General features: G+C 37.3%; 1 protein-coding gene across 9 annotated transcripts in view; it reads right to left on the minus strand.

The window, feature by feature from the left end:
- The window catches only part of PEX5L (peroxisomal biogenesis factor 5 like), a 242,060-nt gene that overhangs the window by 177,700 nt on the left and 43,200 nt on the right, over positions 1–21,160 (minus strand). For 2 of the 9 annotated variants that reach the window (XM_004089680.3, XM_030822853.1), the window contains exon 1: positions 838–2,622. The exons of 6 other annotated variants lie outside the window; for them this stretch is intronic. In XM_004089680.3, coding sequence (XP_004089728.1) covers positions 838–930 — 93 coding nt within the window. In that variant the 5' untranslated portion in view covers positions 931–2,622. Of the gene's footprint in view, positions 1–837; positions 2,623–21,160 lie in introns of those variants that run through there. One more of the 9 variants, XM_012510556.2, reaches the window with a different exon arrangement.

Consider the following 21,160-nt stretch of genomic DNA (forward strand, 5'->3'; position numbering starts at 1 on the left):
TGTCCCAATGACCACTCTCCATCTATTTCCTCCACAGCAAAATCTATAAATTCTAAAGTTAGAAAAGGACATAGATAATGACAATCATTTTACACTTGTGCTACAGGAGAAAGATAATATGTCTGAGCCTTTTTTTCTCCCAACGCAACAGTTCATGAGAATACTAGAAATGTCATGTTGTGTCTTCATACCAGTAACAAATGAAAAATAAAAACCACTAAATAGCTGTAGTTCAAGGTTATTTATTTATTTTAGAGATTTTTGCTTCAGTTATTAACTACATCAACTTGAATTAAGGGAATTAAAAATACTTATGTTTGCATCTACTGTGTCATATCAGGGTCCTCATCTCATTCGGGGAAGAGATATATCCTTCAGTGAACATGATATAAATATTCACACTGTGAGCACAATTCTTATTTTTCTCCCCATAACATTCAAAAACCAGATTTACACATTTTTTTCTGCAAAAACGTATCTCCAATTTTTGTGGGATTTTTTTTTTACTGTAATAAAGAGATTTCTGAATCTTCCAAGTATTAGGATGCATAAATAAAACCCAAATTCTCATTTATATATTAATGAACTTAGCCACTCAGAACAGAACAGATGGCCACAGCATTTCTCCCTATTATTATTCTTGTCCTCATTTGAGGTTCCATTTCAAGATTGATGGAAAACGAAAAGAACAAGGTTGGTTTCAGTCAAGCTGACTTCCTTCCTATCCCTTTGCTTTTGTATTCTTTTTGTTCACTGGTTGCCATAAGATTTTGTCTAGAGTGTCTCTAATGCAAAACACTTAGAAATGCCTTTCCAAATATTGATCTGTATACGTACCAAGTAGCTCATTTGCATGACCCGGTTTCTGGACAAAAGGACATTAAGTAGAGATGGAATGTGGGTCCTTCCATCCATTTCACTGTCAGACATCCCAGAATTCTTTGTGCCAGTGGCAGTGGCTTCCTTGCCAGAACTTGCTGACCAGAGAACCACAGATCTTGCCCAGCAACAGCATTAATAATGTACAACAATAATTGAAGTATTCCTGAATCATTGTCTTGACTTTGTAAACATTGTGAAATTTTTGGCTAGCACAAAAAACTAACTGAAATGAAAATTTCTTTTTCTAACTAATTTTTATCCATGCACTTCTATGCTCTTTGACTGTTGTTCTCATTTAATGTTTTAAAAAATCTACTTATTTTAAATTATATAATTTTTGTATTTACTTCTCTGCATATGGACTCTTCAGCCTCCTCATCATAAAAGCTCTTGGTTTCCCCTTTTTAGTCTCCTATTCTAAACTTTCTTGACAATCATTGCTAACAGATAGAATGTCAGCACTCACAGAACATCATTTGAAACTGCAACTTCTACAAATACCAAAGTCCGCCTCTCCAATCTCAACTCCTTATCTAATTTAGTAGTAAATTTTCCTGGGAAGAGGCTAGTTCAGGGAAGGAAATCATGTCCCCCAACCAATCTAAATAGAAGCTGGCATTTTCCAAGAGTGGGAGGAGGCATTTAGAGCTCTGGTTTTGTACTTAAACCTCCAGTCTCCAAACAGCACACAACAGTACACAAAGCCGGAGCCTTACAGTTTTACTCTAGAATTAAGCAATATTTTCTAGTTCACCCCATAACCCCGGGGGTATTAATCCTTTTCTAAGCCATAATGGTATTCACTCACTTACTGCTTATTTCTAGTGCGAGCATAATCCTCTTTCAAGCACTCAGCTTCCCACTTTGACTGCTTAGCTCAGCCAGCCCAGGCAGGGATCTTCAGCTCTCCTCCCTCCTCCCAGCCGGGAATCCCTGTCTTCTATCTATGCATTTTTGTCAAGCACAAAAAGCAAGTCCACAGCCTCTGCGTGGTCTTTCACAGTAGCCAAAGGACTGAACTAGAAGGAAAAAGAAAGCTAATCTCTCCACCATCCAAGTGTGAGGGGGCAGGGCTTCTGTGGGAGGAGAAGTCACAGGGCAATCACTTCCTGTGCTCCTCCCACCTTCAGCGGCAAGACACTGGAGCTGAGGATTTCCACTGAGGCAGTAAGGCTAGGCCCCTGTCCACCTGGCCTTAGCATGCTGCCCATTTATGGACGACTTTGTGCACTGTTCCCCCAGGTGCAGCTGAGGAGGGAGCATTAGTGCAGTGGAGCTAAAATGGTGAGGACCTAAGGCAGGAAAGGGGAGGAAAGAGGGTAAGGACATAGTCTTTCTTTGCTGACAGTGCTTCACCCCCATAAGAAGCTTTCAGCTCTGGATAACATGTCCAATCTCTGAAACCCCAAACACAGTATCTCCCATCTTTCCACACCATTCTGAATCCTTTCTGACCCGCAAAAGACGTATCTTTGTTAGTTCTTTGTTAATGCTGATAACTTTTTTGATACTATTGCATTAGATGGGTAACTTTCTTAAGAACATTGGGCCTAACTGGTAATCTTGCCTCTGATTACCAGTCTGATGGTGGAATCAGACTTCCACCATCTCTCCTTAACCCTACATACTGTTTCCTACCCCTTTGTCCTCTCCTCCACAAAAGTAAAACAGAAAGGTGAGTTTGTTTACTTTAATTAAATAAACTTGCATTAAATTTGGAAAATCTATAGAAAAATATAGGCCAGGTGTGGTAGCTTAAGCCTGTAATCCCAGCATTTTGGGAGGCCGAGGCAGGAGGATCACTTGAGGCCAGGAGTCCAAGACTAGCCTGGGCAACATAGCAAAACCTCGTCTCTATAAAAAAATTAGCTGGACGTAGTGGTGTGCGCCTGTAGACCTAGCTACTCAGGAGGCGGAGGTGGGAGAATCGCTTGAGTGCAAGAGTTTGAGGCTGCAGTAAGCCATGAATGCACTATTGCACTCCAGCCTGGGTGACAGAGTGAGACCCTGTCTCTAAAATAAAGAAAAATTAAAAAAAGAAAAACAATATTATGGCCACAGATATGGGATGCATCATATAGGAACATTTTGCAAGTAAGTAACACAACAATGAAATCTGATGGGCTAGAGATTTGAAAAATGAAGTAACTCCTGTTCGTTGCAGGATATGAATTTCTTAAAAGTAAGGGTTTTAATTGAAAAATACTAGTTGTGTATGAATTGAATTAAAAGGACTCTTCATACTCATTAGGAATGGAATATATAAAGAACGTTTTGAAAGGGAAAAGGAACACTTGATTTAGCTAATTGTACAAATTAGCCCTAATTGCAATTTTTGCCTAACTACAGATGTCAAAATAAATATAAAGGTTTGCATGTAAATAATTCAAATTCTTAAAAATCAGTGCTGCTCTGAATGATACATAGTAGACATGAATTTATTAAAGCACATGTCACACACAGTATAAAATACAGCTACAAGAAGAAAAGACCTTCTTACTGTTTTCTTCATGGGTGTCAGGATTCAGTTCCTGTCCTTTTTTTTGCCTATCTTCAGCCTTTTCCCTACCACCTTCCTTCCCACAGCTGCAAAATTGCTCAGGTTTTCCCTGTCCTAAAAGGTGATTTCCTCATATCTGCTTTTCCTTGAAGACTTTGATCTAATCTCTCTTTTGAGTGTCAATGAGAAGGAGAAGGGTTGAAAAAGAAGAAAATGTGCTGAAAAGATACTTGCTGAGTTTGTGGTGTCTTTGGAAAGTTCATCCCAGTGGAAAGATCAAGTCACCCATTTGGATGTAGGTGTCTGTATCTAAGAAGAGAGATAAGGGCAGTGTGTATAGATCACTGGAGATAATTGAAATTGCAGGAGTGGATAAGCTCACCGAAGAAGAAAACACAGAGAAGGAAGAGATGAGGACTACAGCCAGAGTCCTAGAGAACAGTTGCATTTAAGTAATGGGCAAAAGGAAAGAACTCAGTAAATGATGAGGAAGAGGAGTGGTCACGGTGCAGGTGGCGAATTAGTGGAAAACAATCAAAGGAAACAGAGTTCTGATAGTGTCAGATGCTGATGAGAGGTTAAATAAGGATATGAACTGCAAACTTTCAATGTAGTTGGCATTTTGGAAGTCATTAATGACTTCAGGAACAGAAGTGGTGAAGATGGAAGCCAGGTTAGAGTAAATTATTGAATACATTGGTGGTGAGGGTAGGAAGATAATGAGAAAAGACTTGTCTTCCCTTAGGAAATCTTTCTTTTCTTTTTTTTGGAGGGGGGGTGTCGGGGGAAGGAGTCTCACTCTGTCGCCCAGGCTGGAGTGCAGTGATGCGATCTCGGCTCACTACAACTTCCACCTCCTGGGTTCAAGCGATTCTCCTGCCTCAGCCTCCCAAGTAGCTGGGACTACAGGCACGTGCCACCACGCCTGGCTAATTTTTGTATTTTTAGTAGAGACGGGGTTTTGCCATGTTGGCCAGGATGGTCTCAAACTCCTGACATCAGGTGATCCACTCACCTCAGCCTCCCAAAGTGCTGGGATTACAGGTGTGAACCACTGCACCCAGCCAGGAAATCTTGAATGGAAATGGAAGGCAGGAGTAAGAATGCTAGCTAAAAGATAGAAAGCATAGGGAAAGAATACTGGGAAACGTATAACTGTTTCCTCCTTCCCTTGTGTAAAGATATTGATCATGTTTATAATTCACGAAGAAGGAACTAGAAAAAAAAAAGTGAAAATATAGATACCAGAGAATGAGTGGGGATAATTCATGAAGCAAGAAAGTAACAGCAACGATCCTTTGGAGAGAAACTGGTTCTCTTTTAAAATTTATTAATACAATTTTGTGCTGTATATTTGTAAGAAAAAAATCTTGAAGGATATATACCAAATACTAAAAGTCTTTTTCTCTTGGAGATGAGGTTGTGCATGGTCTATGCTTTTCTCTTTATGTTTGGGAGTGCTTTTTGAAATAATAATGAATTTTTTTATAATTAAACAAAATGTGATTTATTGAGAGATCCATAACATTGCCACAGAAAATACTCATTTAAAGACTTCTTTGCAGTAAAAAAGATGGGGCCAGGACTTTACCCTTCCTTTACGATGTTCCTGGGAATGAAGGCTTTTTGTTTTGTGTTTAAACGTAGAGATACATGTTGCAGTTTTTGCTTGTGACCCTTGCGGTAAGCCTGGTAAATGGTGAACTGAATGCTTTGTTTATTGCATTTAATATGCCCCTTTCCTCTTGACTCTCCCTTATAATACAAAGCTTCTCAGTTCTTTGACAATATTTTGGTTCCGTGTCCTTTCTTCTTAAAAATATCCACAGTGTCAACACAGCCACAAACTCATTTCTGTGGGAGCCAAAGAGGCAATGAAGAGAGAAAACAGGAAGTGAGGAAAAAGGATACATTTTTCCCAAAAGGCCTGGAAGTACAGCTTGAGAGTGTTCACCTTTCAAGGACGTAAGCTCGAATAGACTTTTTGAATGGAGAGTAACTGCCTTTCCAGTTAAAAGTGCAATTTTCAGATTTTTAATTTTTCTTAGGTATGGGGGAGATCAATTTTCTGAAGGGAAATTATTATTTTTACAGAGAATCATTTACAGAGGGGCTGGTTAAGTCTGGCATTTTTTAAAGAACAATTTTTGTCTTGTCTTTTTAAAAGACGCTCATGGGCTTTTCCCCCCTCCCTAACTGTGATCATGTTACGGTAAAAGAGAGTGGCCACAGAGTACACTTTTTTAGTTTTGAGTCAAGCATGGGCAAACAAAACATATGGCAATCAGACTCAGTTCTGAATGTATGTTGTTGGGTGAGAAAAGAAATATAAGGACAACAAGTATGTTGCAGCATTTTAAACTGCTTTGCCATATGCATAAGCCCAGACATTTAGTAATTTTTTGGATTTTAAGGTTAAATCTAATTGGAAAATAGGTATTCCAGTTACTAACTAGTTGGACAATAAGATGGCAGGGAATCACAATACTATAGCCTGGCAGTTCCCCCTTAATGCTGGTTTTTCTACCTTTAGGGTGGCTTTTGGTCTGTACATTAATAGCCTGAAGTAGTTTATGAAGCATCTTGAAAATATTTTCTAATTTCCAAGATTTCAAAAAATAAGAATGTTCCAACATAAATATCCATTAAGATTACACAATCTTACATCATTGTCCAGTGACATTTTCTTAAATATACAATTCAACTTTAGGTATGTACCTTTTAATATATCTTTTCTAGTATTTTATCATGAAAGTTTCAAACACACTGCAAAGTTAAAATAATTTTTACAGAGAGACCCTGTGTACTCAACTACCTAGATTCTACTGACTTTTATTATACTTGCTTTTTCCCTGAATTTTTCATCCACTTGATATATTCTTAAAGTATATACACTATCACATTTCTACACATTCTTTCCTTCAAGTTTTATTTTATCTAATTTACTTTTAAAAACTCAGAAAAGCAAGACTATTGTTTCAAAAAGCTTCCAAGATCAGAGCACTAAAGTTTAGGAGTTGTTTTACTGAAAATCTTTGCTTTTATTTGGAAAGCAAATCAGTGAACTATATTCTCACCATTAAGTGTTGTATAGGTCCTATCACTAGGATCAGGAGGAAATATTTCTGATCAAAGGGTTAGGATTTTTATAGCTCTCAGTCAAAAGCTAGTGAGCAAGCAACTGAGCTTTCTGGGATAAATCCATGGAATGATAGGCAGTTCAAGATGATATTAATTACCACGTCCTCAAGTTTATGTCCTTTGATCATCAATGTTTCCTGCACCTATGAAAAATAGCAAACAACCTCACCATACTCTGGGCTATATAGTACGTAACCACCTCTGGTACCTGCAACGAAAGTGGCAAGTGACTTCTCAGAGGGGTTACATTTGCTTTAAGGGATGGTACTTGGCTGGCATATTGAGATCAAGTAGGCAGAAAACAAAAATTCAACTTGCAATTTCAATTATGTCAGATTCAGCAATGTTCCACATTACTTGGAGGACAATAAGTAAATTCATTTTAATCCTCCTTCACGCTCAGAACCAAATTCAAATTAAAAAAAAAACAACAAAGATAATGTTCTTTTAAACAGAAAATTGAGTCCCGTTTTTCTTTCAGCTGGCATGTTCTTGTCTCATTCCGTATAGACTTGTCTCCCGGAAGTTATAAATGTAATCATAGGATGCAGTGACTAATATGTAAAAAATTATTTTCTGTGGGCTGAAGATAATGATGATTGAAAAATTATATATTTTAATCTGATAATCTCTTGGCAGTCTTATGCAGTCTGGGTGCTATTTCCAAAACAAGATGAAACTAGCAAGCACTCCTTTTTGGTGGTTTTAACCCTGTTACCCCCGACACAACAGGACTGGAATGGTTGTTGGTGGAAGATGGTACAGAGTCTAAGAGAATTGACGTATTATCTTGGATCCCAGTGGCAAGGGAACACTTCTATCCTACAATAAATCTCTCCCATCCCCAACAGGAAAAGGGTAAATTGTGTATTCTGTATCTCTGCGTCTGAGAAAAATAACAAATAATCTATTTTGAGTGAACATTTACTGCTTGATGTTCTGCTGCCGATCCCCGTTGACATTATTTTTTATTTTTGTATGCGTTGGCCCTATTAGATGGGGATGAAACCTTGTTATGGCAATCTCAAACACAGGTGTACTTATCATTGGCTTTTCCAGCAACTCCTCTTCCTTCTCACTGGCAGCCAGCACACCTGGCATCCCGCACCTGCCGCTGACTTCCTTTAAACAACTGATCTGGACATCATGATTTTATGACCTTGCCAACTAAAACGCGATCTCTTTAATAAAGAAGAAAGAAAAAACCAGCTGCTTCTATAGGTATTCTGTATCCTAACTTTGTTTTCCCTCGATGTTTATATCTTCTCTAGACCAGCATATTTTTTTGGACACTCTGACACATGCTTGAGAAAAATTTGCCTATGAAATTTTGTTTCTGACAAGAATCAACCCAAAGTTTGTGCTTTGGCCATAAAATTCGTGCAGAAAGTTATTTATTTTTAAGCTACTTGTATGTGACTGAATGGCTTATAATCAGCATTTCTATTATGGCTCAAATGACTTTTGAGGGTTATTATTATTTTTTAGATTTTATATGGATCTACACACAGTCACGACATCTTAAAATAAATCTTTCCTGTCCCTGAGAGTGAAAACACTTCCTGGAGGTATAACTCATTACTCTCACCCCTAGATTCCATGGCCTTGATAACTGCAGGCATCCTAAGTTAACATCACAATTCTTGTCATTTCTCGATCAGTCTCCTTATGGCTTCTTTTGCTCCTCCTTTTTCTCCAATGGCTTATATATTCACTATAACAACATTATAGATAAGAGGTGACAATTTCTAGAGGGTAGGCATGCCTACCATATTATTCAAGAATATTCTTCATGAATAAAGAATTCTATACTCTTCTAAGCTACAAGATATGTAGGAACAGGAAAGATCTGGGGCCACAGACAGGTGGTTCATCCACTGGACATGTGACAATCAGTTAAGAAATTAAAACAGCAGAGTTGGCCAGGAGCGGTGGCTCACACCTGTAATCCCAGCACTTTGGGAGGCCAAGGGGAGTGGATTGCCTGACGTCAGGAGTTCAAGACCAGCCTGGCCAACATGGTGAAACCCTGTCTCTACTAAAAATACAAAAATTAGCCGGGTGTGGTGGCGAGCACCTGTAATCCCAGCTACTCAGGAGGCTGAAGCAGGAGAATTGCTTGAAACCTGGAGGCAGAGGCTGCAGTGAGCCAAGACTGTACCACTGTACTCTAGTCTGGGTGACAGAGTGAGATGCCTTCTCAAAAAAAAAAAAATTAAAATAGCAGAGTCTCAAGGATGCACAGCCAAATCCAAATCATATCCACCACTTTGTCACAAACACCAACTAATGCCTTGCTTGATATAAAAAATATTACTGCTAATGAGGAGGATGGGGTGGCTGGAACTGAGTTGCCCAGGGTTGTGGGGGTTGATGCCAGACGAGGCTGGAGAGGAAGGCCAAGCCTTGAAAATCACATTAAGGTGTTTGTTCTTTATGTTAAGAGCAATGTAGAGCCATTGTGGGGTTTTAAGCAAGAGAGTGACATTATCAGATATGTGCCGTAAGAAGCCCACTCTGGCTAAAGGGTGAGAAATGGATTGGAGGAAGGAAGGCTAGAGTCAAAGAGAGAAGTTCAGAGCCATTGAAGTGGTCAGTGTATGACAGCCTGGAGCCTGTTTAGATGCTGGTTGACAGAGATAGCTGACCCCACACCAATTTTATAATGACATGCTTCATTCATCACTTTGTGTACCATGAGATTACTTTTTCAACACCAGCTTCTCTAGGTGATAAAAGCATCTATATTTTTCTGTAGTCAAGAATAAAATTAGCAGAGTATGGGCCTACAACAGATACATCCTAGGCACTCAACTTAGTAATACGAAAAATTATTTTCAAAAAAATTCAATGAAACAAATAATGAGAGAGAGAAAAAAACTTTGGCTAACAGGAAAAAAGTTTGTGCTTAGTGAAGGATACATATTTTTCCATTCTGTAAACAGTATCTAAACTGTTCTTGTTTCATGCTATTTGAAAAAAAAAAACAAACAAAGGGAGTCTGTTTAAAAAGATACAATGTGAAATTGTTCAGTGCTGTAGAGCATCTAGCAGGATTTATTGTGTTTTTTTGGACAGCAACAACAGGAACTATTTATGCAAATCTAAGAACTAACTGCCCAGGGAGTATAAAATATTGAAAAGAAATATATTTACTTAAATGTATTTGAGGATATCATCAAACCTAATGTGTTTTTAAGAGAATTGAGATGGCATATCCAAAGTGTGTTTAAAAAACTAGTTGATTCCCTTGCATTTCACTTGTTTTTAATGTATCAGAAGACAAAACCTTATAATGGGGAAAGATTGGCAAGGTAAGGTAGAGTAAGAGACACTTGATCATAATGTTTATCCTCTTACTCAAAGTCTGTAATCCTCTTACTCAATGTTATCCGCTTACTCAAAGTTTGATTCTTGCTTCTTAGTGAGACACTTTTGTTCTTAATGTTTAAAAATAATAACGTGCCACATGCAAAATATTGAAGTATGTTCAATTACATGTAGGCACACCTCAGAGTTACAGAATGGACTTATATCTACAAGATCACAGTATCCCAGTGAATATAGATGACTGCTGACCATCTTCTTCCATCTGCACTTTTTTAATCTTTGCATCTTTCCTATCTTTCTTCTTTAGAAATCAAATCCCAAATCTTAGGGAAGTTGCCACAAAATTTTACAGAGACAATGGGAAAGATTTCTTGAACAATGCAGACCAGAAAAATTTCAGCGATAAGGAGCATGAAGCTAGTATTAACTTGAGAGCACTGTAAGGGTTCCTTTGATGACTCTTCTTGCAATCTCTGATTAATATCCCACAGTGAAAAATGTATTGGTAATATACTGAGACAGAAGAATGACTGATACTTAAGGACTGTAAGTGCATCTTTAGAAGTAGACACAGGGTTTAACGAAAAGTCTTTTACAAACTGCATTCTTATAAAATTGTCCTGGGTAGGTGAGTGTGGGGATTTTAAGGAGAGATGAAGCAAGGCTTTAGTAAGGAACAGCTAAAATGCCATGGATGTTACCATGTCCTAAATAGAGAAAAGGCTCTTTAAATGATCAAAGTATCATTTTTCTTTTTAAAAAAACATTAAAAATCTTAATCATGTATACAAGTGTACCTATTACATTGTAGGTATTTAGTAAGTTTTTTTGAATAAAAGCATTCGCTTTATAACAAAAAGGAAAATATTATTTTCACTACTCTTAATCTCCCTCACTGTTTCTTGCTGATGCTATTATAAAAAAGTTGTGTAACTACTTTTAATCTATTTTTATACATAGATACATGTATGCATGCAGAAATATACATATTTATTTGTAAGTATAATAATATATACATATGTATTTAGTGACATGAGCATGACTATAGTATAAATACTTTTTAATAAAAAATATATTGTGACTACCTTTTCACATTAATACACATATTCATATCCACCTTACACATCCAAATCTACCTTAAATTAATAATTTTTATTAAGAAAATTCAATAAATCCTAGAAACCATCAGAATAAAGAATCTACTTAACACTTAAGAGACAATAGCACATAAGTATTGTCTGCAGAACCTTGATGGTTCTTCGGAAACTTTGAAGGGAACTGTGAAGTGAAAACTATTTTCTTAATAGTACTAAGAAATTATTTGTCATTTTCATTGTGTTGAAATTTGCATTGGTGGTATAAAAACAATCTTGTTAGCACCTTGGCATGAATCAAGATAGTGGCACCAAACAATACTAGTTGGGAAATAAAGTAGCCACTTAAAAAAAACCCCACCATTTTTACTTAAAAGTATGACAAGTTATGACTACTCAAACTTGGGAACCTGGCTTTTTTTCTTTTTTCCTGAAAATTAATGAAAACAGTCATTAATTTCAAAGAAAACAACCAATAATGTTTGTTGCCAAAATTAAATAGATGAATGAAAATTAGAGATATAGAAATTTGAATCAGCCACTGTGAGCTCAATAGCTTCTCAATAGTTAAAGATGTTTCTGATGAGGTCAGTAGTGACATGAATGAAGTGTTTTTTGATATCATATAATGAAGTATGGCAACATTGGAAGATATGAACCAATGAACCAATCTCCGTGAACCAATATTTATCAAATGACCATCACTAGAATGTTACCAAAATCATACATGAGTTAAAGATCCATTCAAAGTGTAAGGGAGACCAGTGGATGTTAACATAAAAAGCGTACCAAATTTATTAATATGGCTTCAGATTTCACAGTGCTACTAAACCTCAAGAAATTACATTTCTCAAGTTTTGGTGTAGTATGAAAGAATGTCCACAGTTATTTAAAAAGGCTTTTAAAATACGATTTCCTTTGTCAACTGTATATTTGTGTAAAGATTTTTTTATTCCTATATTTCAATGGAAAAATCTACTGCAAAAGATTAAATGCAGAAGCAAATATGAGAGTCTAATTTTCTTCTATTAAGCTCTTTTATTAAAGAGATTTGCAAAAATATAAAACAATGTCATACATCTCACTGAAAATTTTTTTTTTGGAAATGAAGTTTTTTAAAAAATTGTGTATGTGTGTATACATGCAATGAGTTGGTTACTGCTATTTTTCAATGATTGTATAAGTAAATAGTTAAAACTTTTCTTAATTATTTTCTAATCCAGTAAGCATGAACAGATATAATCCACATAAACAAAAGATCTTTGGGGTATTCAATAATTTTCAGAAGGATATAGAGGCATGGAGACAAATGTTTGAACCACTGCTATTCTAGAAATAATGTAAACTTTTTCTGAGTTGGTAGAACAATTTGCCTTTGGAAAATTAATTTTTCTTTTTCCTTTCTCTAATAATTATAAAGTCAATTTGTCTTTTTTAGATTTTCATGGAAAATTCCCTAATAGACTATGTCAAAAATTATCTCATTAGCCTTATGATAAATAGCTCTCTGTGTTGCTTAGTATATATCTGAATTGTATTTAATGATACTAGCTTTAGTGCTTACAAATACTTATATTTGAGTTACATCCTTTAGTTTTCATAGGTGATTCCAGGAAGGTAGGCATTTTTCTCCCCATTTATACTGAGGAAATGAATTTTAAGAGAGGAAAAGTGCTTTGTCTATCTAGAAAGTGCTTGAACACAAAATCAAATGCAGGTCTGCTAACCTTGTGTTCCTGTGCTCTTTTTTTACCTTTGGATGGAAAAAAATAGCTTTTTGGTTATTATCAATGTAGACTATGCACTTCTGCTCTTGTACAATCAAAGCAAGGGCTGAGTGTTGAGACACCTTTTGGATTTCGGCACAGCTCCTGAATTCTTTTCTCCTTGGCCATTTCCTCTTACAAGAATTACAGGAAATAATATATTCCAAGGCCTCTAGAATAGTGCCTAATACATAATAGTCTCTGTTATTATTGTTTTTCATGATTAGCATAACAACCTAACTCTGTACATGGCCAGGGTAGCTTTGGATTCATCCAATTCAAGCATGAAAGGTCATCTCAGTCACTAAGACAGAAATAGAAGAATGGCATATGCAAAAGCTTCAGAACAATTCCAGGTCTGAACAATAACCAAATTGCAGCCTTTTCCAGGCTGGAAGCCAAAGCTCATTCTATATATGCTGTTGATCTACACCTCAGCTCTGTGTTCAAATTTAGGGGTGACCAGATAGGTCAAAAGGTCACTCTTCTGCTTGCCAGGACTGGTTCAAACCAGCTTTGAGTAGCTGCTGGATATCACCACCTTTAATCACTTCTTCCTTGTCCTGATCTGAGGTTGCTGGAGCCATATAAAAACCCTTGAGAACCCAGGCAAAGCCAGCCCACCTTAGCTTAAAACCCCCTTTTCCCCTTATTTTCCTAGTTTGGGTCCTGTTGGCGTCACACCTGAAGCCTCTCTCTGCCCAGTACCTTCAGAATAATGTGCCATTTGAATGGTCCAGATGGATCTTGATTAATACCTCTCTGGGGGCCTTTCTGCCTCCCCTCAGTCCTATTTTGGTTGCACACGAGGAAACTGCTTCTGACCCAGGCTTCCAGTCCACTCTTGTGGAGGCCGCACTAGGGCTAAAGAGGTTCACAGTGTGAAAGCAGTGAGTGAGGCTTCCTGGTGGCCCATGCAGAGCCCTTCAACTGCTTGGCATTCAGGGGCTATACTGGTAAGATGTGGTTGGATGTGGATGTTTCTGCAGGAAGTAGTTGGTTAGCGGAGGAATATTAACGGTATTGATCTGGCTCTCTTTGCACACTGATCCCAGCATAGTATATGTACATATTGATACCTAATAAGATAATAATGATAATAATAACATTGATAGGAACAATCTCATGTGATTAAAAAAAATATGTATATATAACTTTATGTTTATGCAATGATAATAAAATGAGAATGATCCACTAAACATTGTGGTTTGTTATAGTAAATTCACCTTGGTGAGGATGTTTTGCTATGTGCTAGGATGAAAAATTTGCATATTTTATCACATTTAATTCTTAGAATAATTCCTTGAGTTTGTTTGTATTTCCCTTGGTTTCCAAATGAGGAAATGGAAAGTCCTAAACATTTAGTAATTTTTTTTTTTTTTTTTTTGAGACAGAGTCTTGCTCTGTCACCCAGGCTGGAGTGCAGTGGTGGAATCTCGGCTCACTGCAAGCTCTGCCTCCTGGGTTCACGCCATTCTCCTGCCTCAGCCTCCCGAGTAGCTGGGACTACAGGTGCCCGCCCCCACACCCGGCTAATTTTTTGTATTTTTAGTAGAGACGGGGTTTCACCGTGTTAGCCAGGATGGTCTCGATCTCCTGACCTCGTGATCTGCCCGTCTCGGCCTCCCAAAGTGCTGGGATTACAGGCGTGAGCCACCGCGCCCAGCCAACATTTAGTAATTTTTTTTCAGGATCATTTGAAAGGTCACACAACCTATAAATGGCAAAGCAAAATTAAAACTTAAGATTTTCTGACACTAAAGGTTAGATTCTTTTCAGCTCAGCCCCCTGCCCCCAGTATATTTCCATTTCATTGAAAGTTCGAACAACATAATACAAAAATACATATTTCATTAAATAAAAAAAATCAGAAGGTCAACAGCTCTTTATTACTTTTTTAGACAAACTTTCAACTCAAGAACTCGAGACATATAATGGAATAAGTAAGAGCTCAGTCTCTGAGTTCATGTTGCTTGGTTCAAAGCCAGCTCTGCTATGTACCAGTTGTATGGCTTTGAGCAAATTGTTTACCTTTCTGTGCCTAAGTTTTCTCATTTGGAAATAATAACAAAACCCAGCTCCTTGAGTTGTTAAGGAAAAAATAATAATTAATACATGTAAACTGCTTAGAACACTGCTTGACATATTTAATAGCACTCATTAAATATTATTTGCTGATATCTTTTCCTCCCTCCCTCCCTTCATTTCCCTCCTTCCCTCCCTCCCTTCCTTCCCTCCTTCCTTCCTTCCTTCCTTCTTTCCTTCCTTCCTTCCTTCCTCCATCCTTCCTCCCTCCCTCTCTCCCTCTCTCCATTTAACAGGTTGAATTAATAATGTGTAAACACTAAACAATCTTTCTAGCAAGTTAGAAAAACACACCAAAGATGGCTCAGAAACTCAATATTGAAGTTTTGGGGGTTCTGGGATTTAAAAATAGAACCTGGTGAGAAGCAATCTTGCTGTGTCAACTCTTAGAATTCTGTATTAAGAAAACCCAGAAGAGCTTTATTTTAAGCAGACACTGAATGGCTTAGCTGCAGTTCATGGATACATCAGAACATTCCCTTGATGGTTCACTTTCTTGTGAACTTAAAATCAAGCAACATGAAGAGTTCTAGTTCTGGCCGGCCCAATCCTCCTACCCCCAACCTTACAAAAAGCCAACCGAACCAAACTCAGGTGCTGCTAAGTAACTGGAGCAGAACCCCAGCAGTGAACCTTCACTGCCAACCCTTTTGAAATCCACCTCTTTGTTAAATCTTCTTTTAACACAGACTGGATTTTTTATAGTGTATTTCAGGGATGATGCAAAATATTAAGGATACAGAAAAAGAATGACTGCAGATGGTGGATTTGGAAAGTGGGTAGAGAAGAACTTTGGTCTGTGTCAAATCTGGGTTCTAGCCTTGTTTTGATCACTTTTTTCTTATAGGGCTTGCCATTTCAACTCTTTTGAGCTCAGTTTTTCCCATATTCAAAGGCTTGTACCTTTGAGGTACCTGAAGACCAGACGATCTTTCACATTGTTAATCCTATGATTTCATTTTTTAGCTATTGGGAAGTCAGTTCATTAGTAATTTTGTAGTGATTAAGAAAGAGGGCCGGGCATGGCGGCTCACGCCTGTAATCCCAGCACTTTAGGAGGCTAAGGTGGGTGGATCACCTGAGGTCAGGAGTTTGTGACCAGCCTGGCCAACATGATAAAACCCCATCTCTACTAAAAATACAAAAAAATTAGCCGGGTGTAGTCATAGGCGCCTGTAATCCCAGCTACTCAGGAGGCTGAGGCAGGAGAATCGCTTGAACCCGGGAGGCAGAGGTTGCGGTTAACTGAGATGATGCCACTGCACTCCAGCCTGGGCGGCAGAGTGAAACTCTGCCTCAAAAGATAAATACATAAATACATAAATAAATAAATAAAATAAAAAATAAAGAAGAGGTCCATTGTTAATTAAAGCAAGAAGCTAACCCTGATAAAAATATACCATTAACCCAAATGCTCAGGAGGATTTAGTGTCTTCTACCAGCTGTTACGTACACTTCTCCCACATCTGTTAAACTTAATATTTCATAATAACCAACTGAAATGGCGGCAACAAACCCAAGTCTCCATTCTAATGCAACAAATAAAAGTAGTTGAAATTGGATGTGTAAATATGTTTCTCAAGAAGGAACTTGCTGGTGCTCAGTTGTCTATAAGTGTGTATGTAAACACCTGCTTCAGAAAAACTAGGCAGACAACAAGATGTAGAATTCACTGAAGATACATTTATGGAGACACAAATGTAGTTAGGAGGTAAATTATAGATAACAACCCTGAAAGAAGGTAGCAGCACAAAGAATGGAATTGCCAGGTTTTGGCAAGTTGGGGATTGTAAAGAAATAAACTTGGATATATATTCAAGTGCTATTTTTGGAGATTATTTTCTGAAAAATCAGTAAAATGCCATTATCAAGATAAAACTTCAAAATGCAAGTATACATATTGTCTCACAAAGAATGGGGGATGGACTTGGAATGCTGATTCTAGCATTGGTCTTGGAATTGACTGACTTCATTACCAATATCTTGCATAGGCCTTCAAGGAAACAGAAATCAGTGGTAGGGATAATTCTGAGACCATGGAAGAGCTAAGTTGTCTGGTTCTACCACTATAGGCAGACAGGGACCATCGTCTGGCATCTTCTATGTATTCTTCAGCATATCTAGGAAAGTTTAGATGCCTCATAGAATTAAGAAGTATCACCACGATCTAGGAGAGCATGATAATACTTTAAAATGAGACTATCTCTACTAATCATTGACTGTTCTGAACAGAGTTCCTATATTTAGGTATAACTTTTTCAGAAATGCTCACCATGCTTAGTTTATACATTCAACCTTCTACTTAAAAACCTCTCATGACATATTTAATAGATATGGGATTTCCTCTTTTATTTTTAGTAGAAAAATAAAAACAGAAACGTCAGATAACTAGTATATGAAATTTATCCATTTATACATTATATTCCTACCCTACTAGCTATGTTATGAGATGCCTAAAAGTATTATTTTCCTTAATGACATAATTGACATATTTATATCTAGTATTTGTAATGATATAAAGCAATTTTTATTTCCCATAAACTTGGCCTTATGCACTTAGATTATGAAAATGATTGATAGAGAATAGTGGCTTACTCAATCAACTTTGACACAATTATTCCATGAATATTGTTTATCAAAAGAGTAGTCACCTAAAAGAATTACATAAAAAATCAAGTTTGGCTGTTTCCACAGCATATATCAATTCAAATGATAAAAGTGTGATTTGTGTATCAATATAGAGGTTCCCTGAAGTTAAGAATATGTTATTTTATACCATAAAATCACATTTAGGTTTTGCCAGTTTCCGATAAACTCCTTACCACATATTTCTCAACATTCACATGGAAGGCACTTATTAAATTATAGCATTAAATATTACATAGTTGAGCTGAAAATTACATATAGGTACAGATGATAGTGCTTAGTTGATAAAAGTCAGTACATCTTTATTTCAGTGCTGCCATGGCCAGTCAGTACCATTGGATCTTGTGCCAGTTACTTAATACATTTAAACCTTCATTTCCTCATGTGTAAGATGAATGGATCAGATGAGATTATTTCTAGTGTCTTCCAGTCCCACTATTCTATGCATCTATGCTTATAAAAGCATATTTCTTTGGTCACATTTAGAAATTTCACATAGGTACTTTAATCATTTGCACTAGAGAAAAGATCTTGGCCCATGTCTTTCTTACATATTTCCCCCATATTTTAAAGTAACACGAAATTCCTTTCATTAGTTTCTATTTCTCCTCATGGTATGTCATTCTGATATCTTTTTTTTTCTTTCAGTGATAGGGTCTTGCTCTGTTGCCCAGGCTAGAGTGCAGTGACATGATCAAGATTCACTGTAGCCTCAACCTCCCAGGTTCACGTGATCTTTCTGCCTCAGCCTCCCAACTAGCTGAGACTACAAGTGCACAGCACCATACCAAGCTATTTTTTAAAAAAATATTTTGTAGAGATAAGGTCTCACTATGTTTCCCAGGCTCGTCTTGAACTCCTGGCCTCAGGTGATCCTCCCACCCCTGCCTCCCAAAGTGCTGGAGCTGCAGACATGAACCACTGCCCCCTGCCCATTCTGATATCTTTACTGTTGGTTGCTAGTACCATTAACTCCTTGAGTGCTTACCTTGTCCCAGGAACATTGCTTAGCATTTTACTTACATTATTTTGTTTAATTTTCACAGACTCCTGAGGTAAGTACTCTTATTATTCTTATTTTATTGATGAGGCAACTGAAATGTAAATGTGCTGGTTATATTTCCATTAGCTCACTTGGCTAGTCTGCTTTGAAGCTATAATTAAAACCTGTTTATATAATTCCTATCCCCATGTATAAACAACTCTATAATACTCCCAATGGACACAGGATGTGCAGCCCATGATCCCTGAAAAATCTGGGGACATGCCTAACACTTAGGAACCACCACACTCCTTGCATTCAACATGTATTCTTGAGTGTAGCTGAAAACTCTGGAGACTCCTGGCAGCCTGCTTCCTCACCTCCACTGAGATAGCACCAAACCGACTTAATTGTCTTTAACCTGACTTGGAGCTCCCGGATGCTTCCCCATTTGACCTCTGGTATCTATTGATTGTACAGCACTGGGGTGGGCCACAGATCATTTCAACTATGTGCTTATTGCATCCTGGATGCACGGTCACTCCAGCTCATCAGGTTTTACAAGCAAGGTTGCAAGGCCAAGGTGACTATATCCACTGCAGACTCATGCTGTTTTATAATAGCTGGATCCTCACAGCTGCTGGGCAATTTCTTACCATCACTGCTACAAAGACTGACCCCTTTTGCCAACCAGAGCTCTTTCTTCTTCAGGATGACCTGGCTGCTGTCCTGAGCTGCCCAAGGTCTCAGCATCCTTTTTTCCCCCTCTACTCATCTCTGGGTCTTTACCCTCTCGTTCTTTCTTTTTGTCTATTTTTTAAGAGAAAGCATTGTCTGGCAGGATGAAGCTCTTTACCTGTGATCCAGATCTCATTGCCCTCACATGCATTTTGCCACTTTGCTTCACCAGCTATTCATTCACCTGCTTTTTCCATCTCTGACTCTCCCTCAGTTCTTTCCCTCTGTGTATAAACAGGCATAGTTCTTCTTCTGTCTAAATAATTTCTAAGACTATACCATCCATTAATTTTCTCCCTGTCTCTCTTTTCTCTTTAGAAGACATGATGTTCCTTTTCTGTTAACTTTTCAAGAAGATAAATCATAGGTAGACATAACAAAGTAATGTTCTTAGCTTTATTTATTTGATACAAAAAATCAAATCTAGGCTCATTCCTAGTTCCTAGATATTTAAATCCCATGGCACTTATTTATAAAAGTAGCATATTAAACATTTGTTTTTGTTCTTAAAACATAGAAGGAGATAATACTGATGTTATCTCCTGAGCCCTACTTATGTGTGAGGGTCTGTGAGTCATAGGCATGAATCAGACCCCAGAGAACAAATAGTCTAATCATCTTAATGCAGACAGAGTAGAGACATAGAAAGCAGATATACCCTGATGTAACAGTATATGCAATATATTCTTCTCAGCCTCATAGAAGCTTCTTATGAAGCTTATGAAGAAGACTTCATAAAGTATTTGATTTTTGACCTGGCTCTTTGCATCTATGTATGTATGTATGTAAGTATGTATGTATGTATTTTTCCTTGCAGAATGCACAGTCTATAACCTAGTTTTTAGGTGATGAAAATAAGATTTAGTTAAAAGATTGTATAATCATATTTACTGGGTGTGGATAACACTTAAAAAAATAACCTCTCCCCTGTTATTACAAGAGTAACATGTTCACTATAGAAAATATAGATAAGAAAAAGAAAGAAAAATTGATATAACCACCAGCAAGAGCTCACTGTTCACATTTTGCTGTATGCTCTTCCAGAGTTTATATAATTATTTGTTTCTTTAATTTCCATTTCTCTGATTACTAGGCAATTTGAGCATGTAATTCATAAGTTTTTCACCAATTTGCACAAGTTCTTTGACATAATGCCTACTCATATCCTTTGCCCATTTTTTTATTGAGTTTTTGATAGCTATAGAAATGATTTTCTTAAAAAGGGATCATAGTGTGTACAATTGTCCCTTGGTATCCACGGAAAATTGGTTCCAGGACTCCTCATAGATACCAAAATCTGAGGATGCCCAAGAACTTTATACAAAATGCTGTAGTATTTGCATATAACCTATGCACAACCTCCTCTATACTTTATTTATTTTATTTTATTTTTATTTTTTGAGATGGGGTCTCACTCTGTCACCCAGGTTGGAGGGCAGTGGCACGATCTCAGCTCACTGCAGCCTCCACCTCCCATGTTCAAGTGATTCTCCTGCCTCAGCCTCCTGAGTAGCTGGGATTACAGGCACACACCACCACATCCAGCTAATTTTTGTTGTATTTTCAGTAGAGATGGTGTTTCACCATGTTCGCTAGGCTAGTCTCTAACTCCTGAGCTCAAGTGATCTGCCCACCTCGACCTCCCAAAGTGCTGAGATTACAGGCATGAGCCACCACACCCGGCTCTCCCATATACTTTAAATCATCTCTAGATTACTTATATCTAATAATAGTCATTATTCCCTAAATAATACAGAAACACAGGAAAATAAGTCTGTACATGTTCAATGCACACACTTTTTTTTTTCAAATATTTTCAACCTGCAGTTGCTTAAGTCTACAGATGCAGAACCTATGGATACCAAGGACTGACTATATATAATTTTATAATTGTTTTTAAAATTTAATATATTATGAGCCTTCTTCCTGTAAATATGTGTAGTTCCACAATGTCACTTTCAATGTCTGTGTAGTGTTACATAGTTTATCTCTAATG

This window comes from Nomascus leucogenys, chromosome 11 (genome assembly GCF_006542625.1).
Source record: "Nomascus leucogenys isolate Asia chromosome 11, Asia_NLE_v1, whole genome shotgun sequence".
Lineage (NCBI taxonomy): Eukaryota > Metazoa > Chordata > Mammalia > Primates > Hylobatidae > Nomascus > Nomascus leucogenys.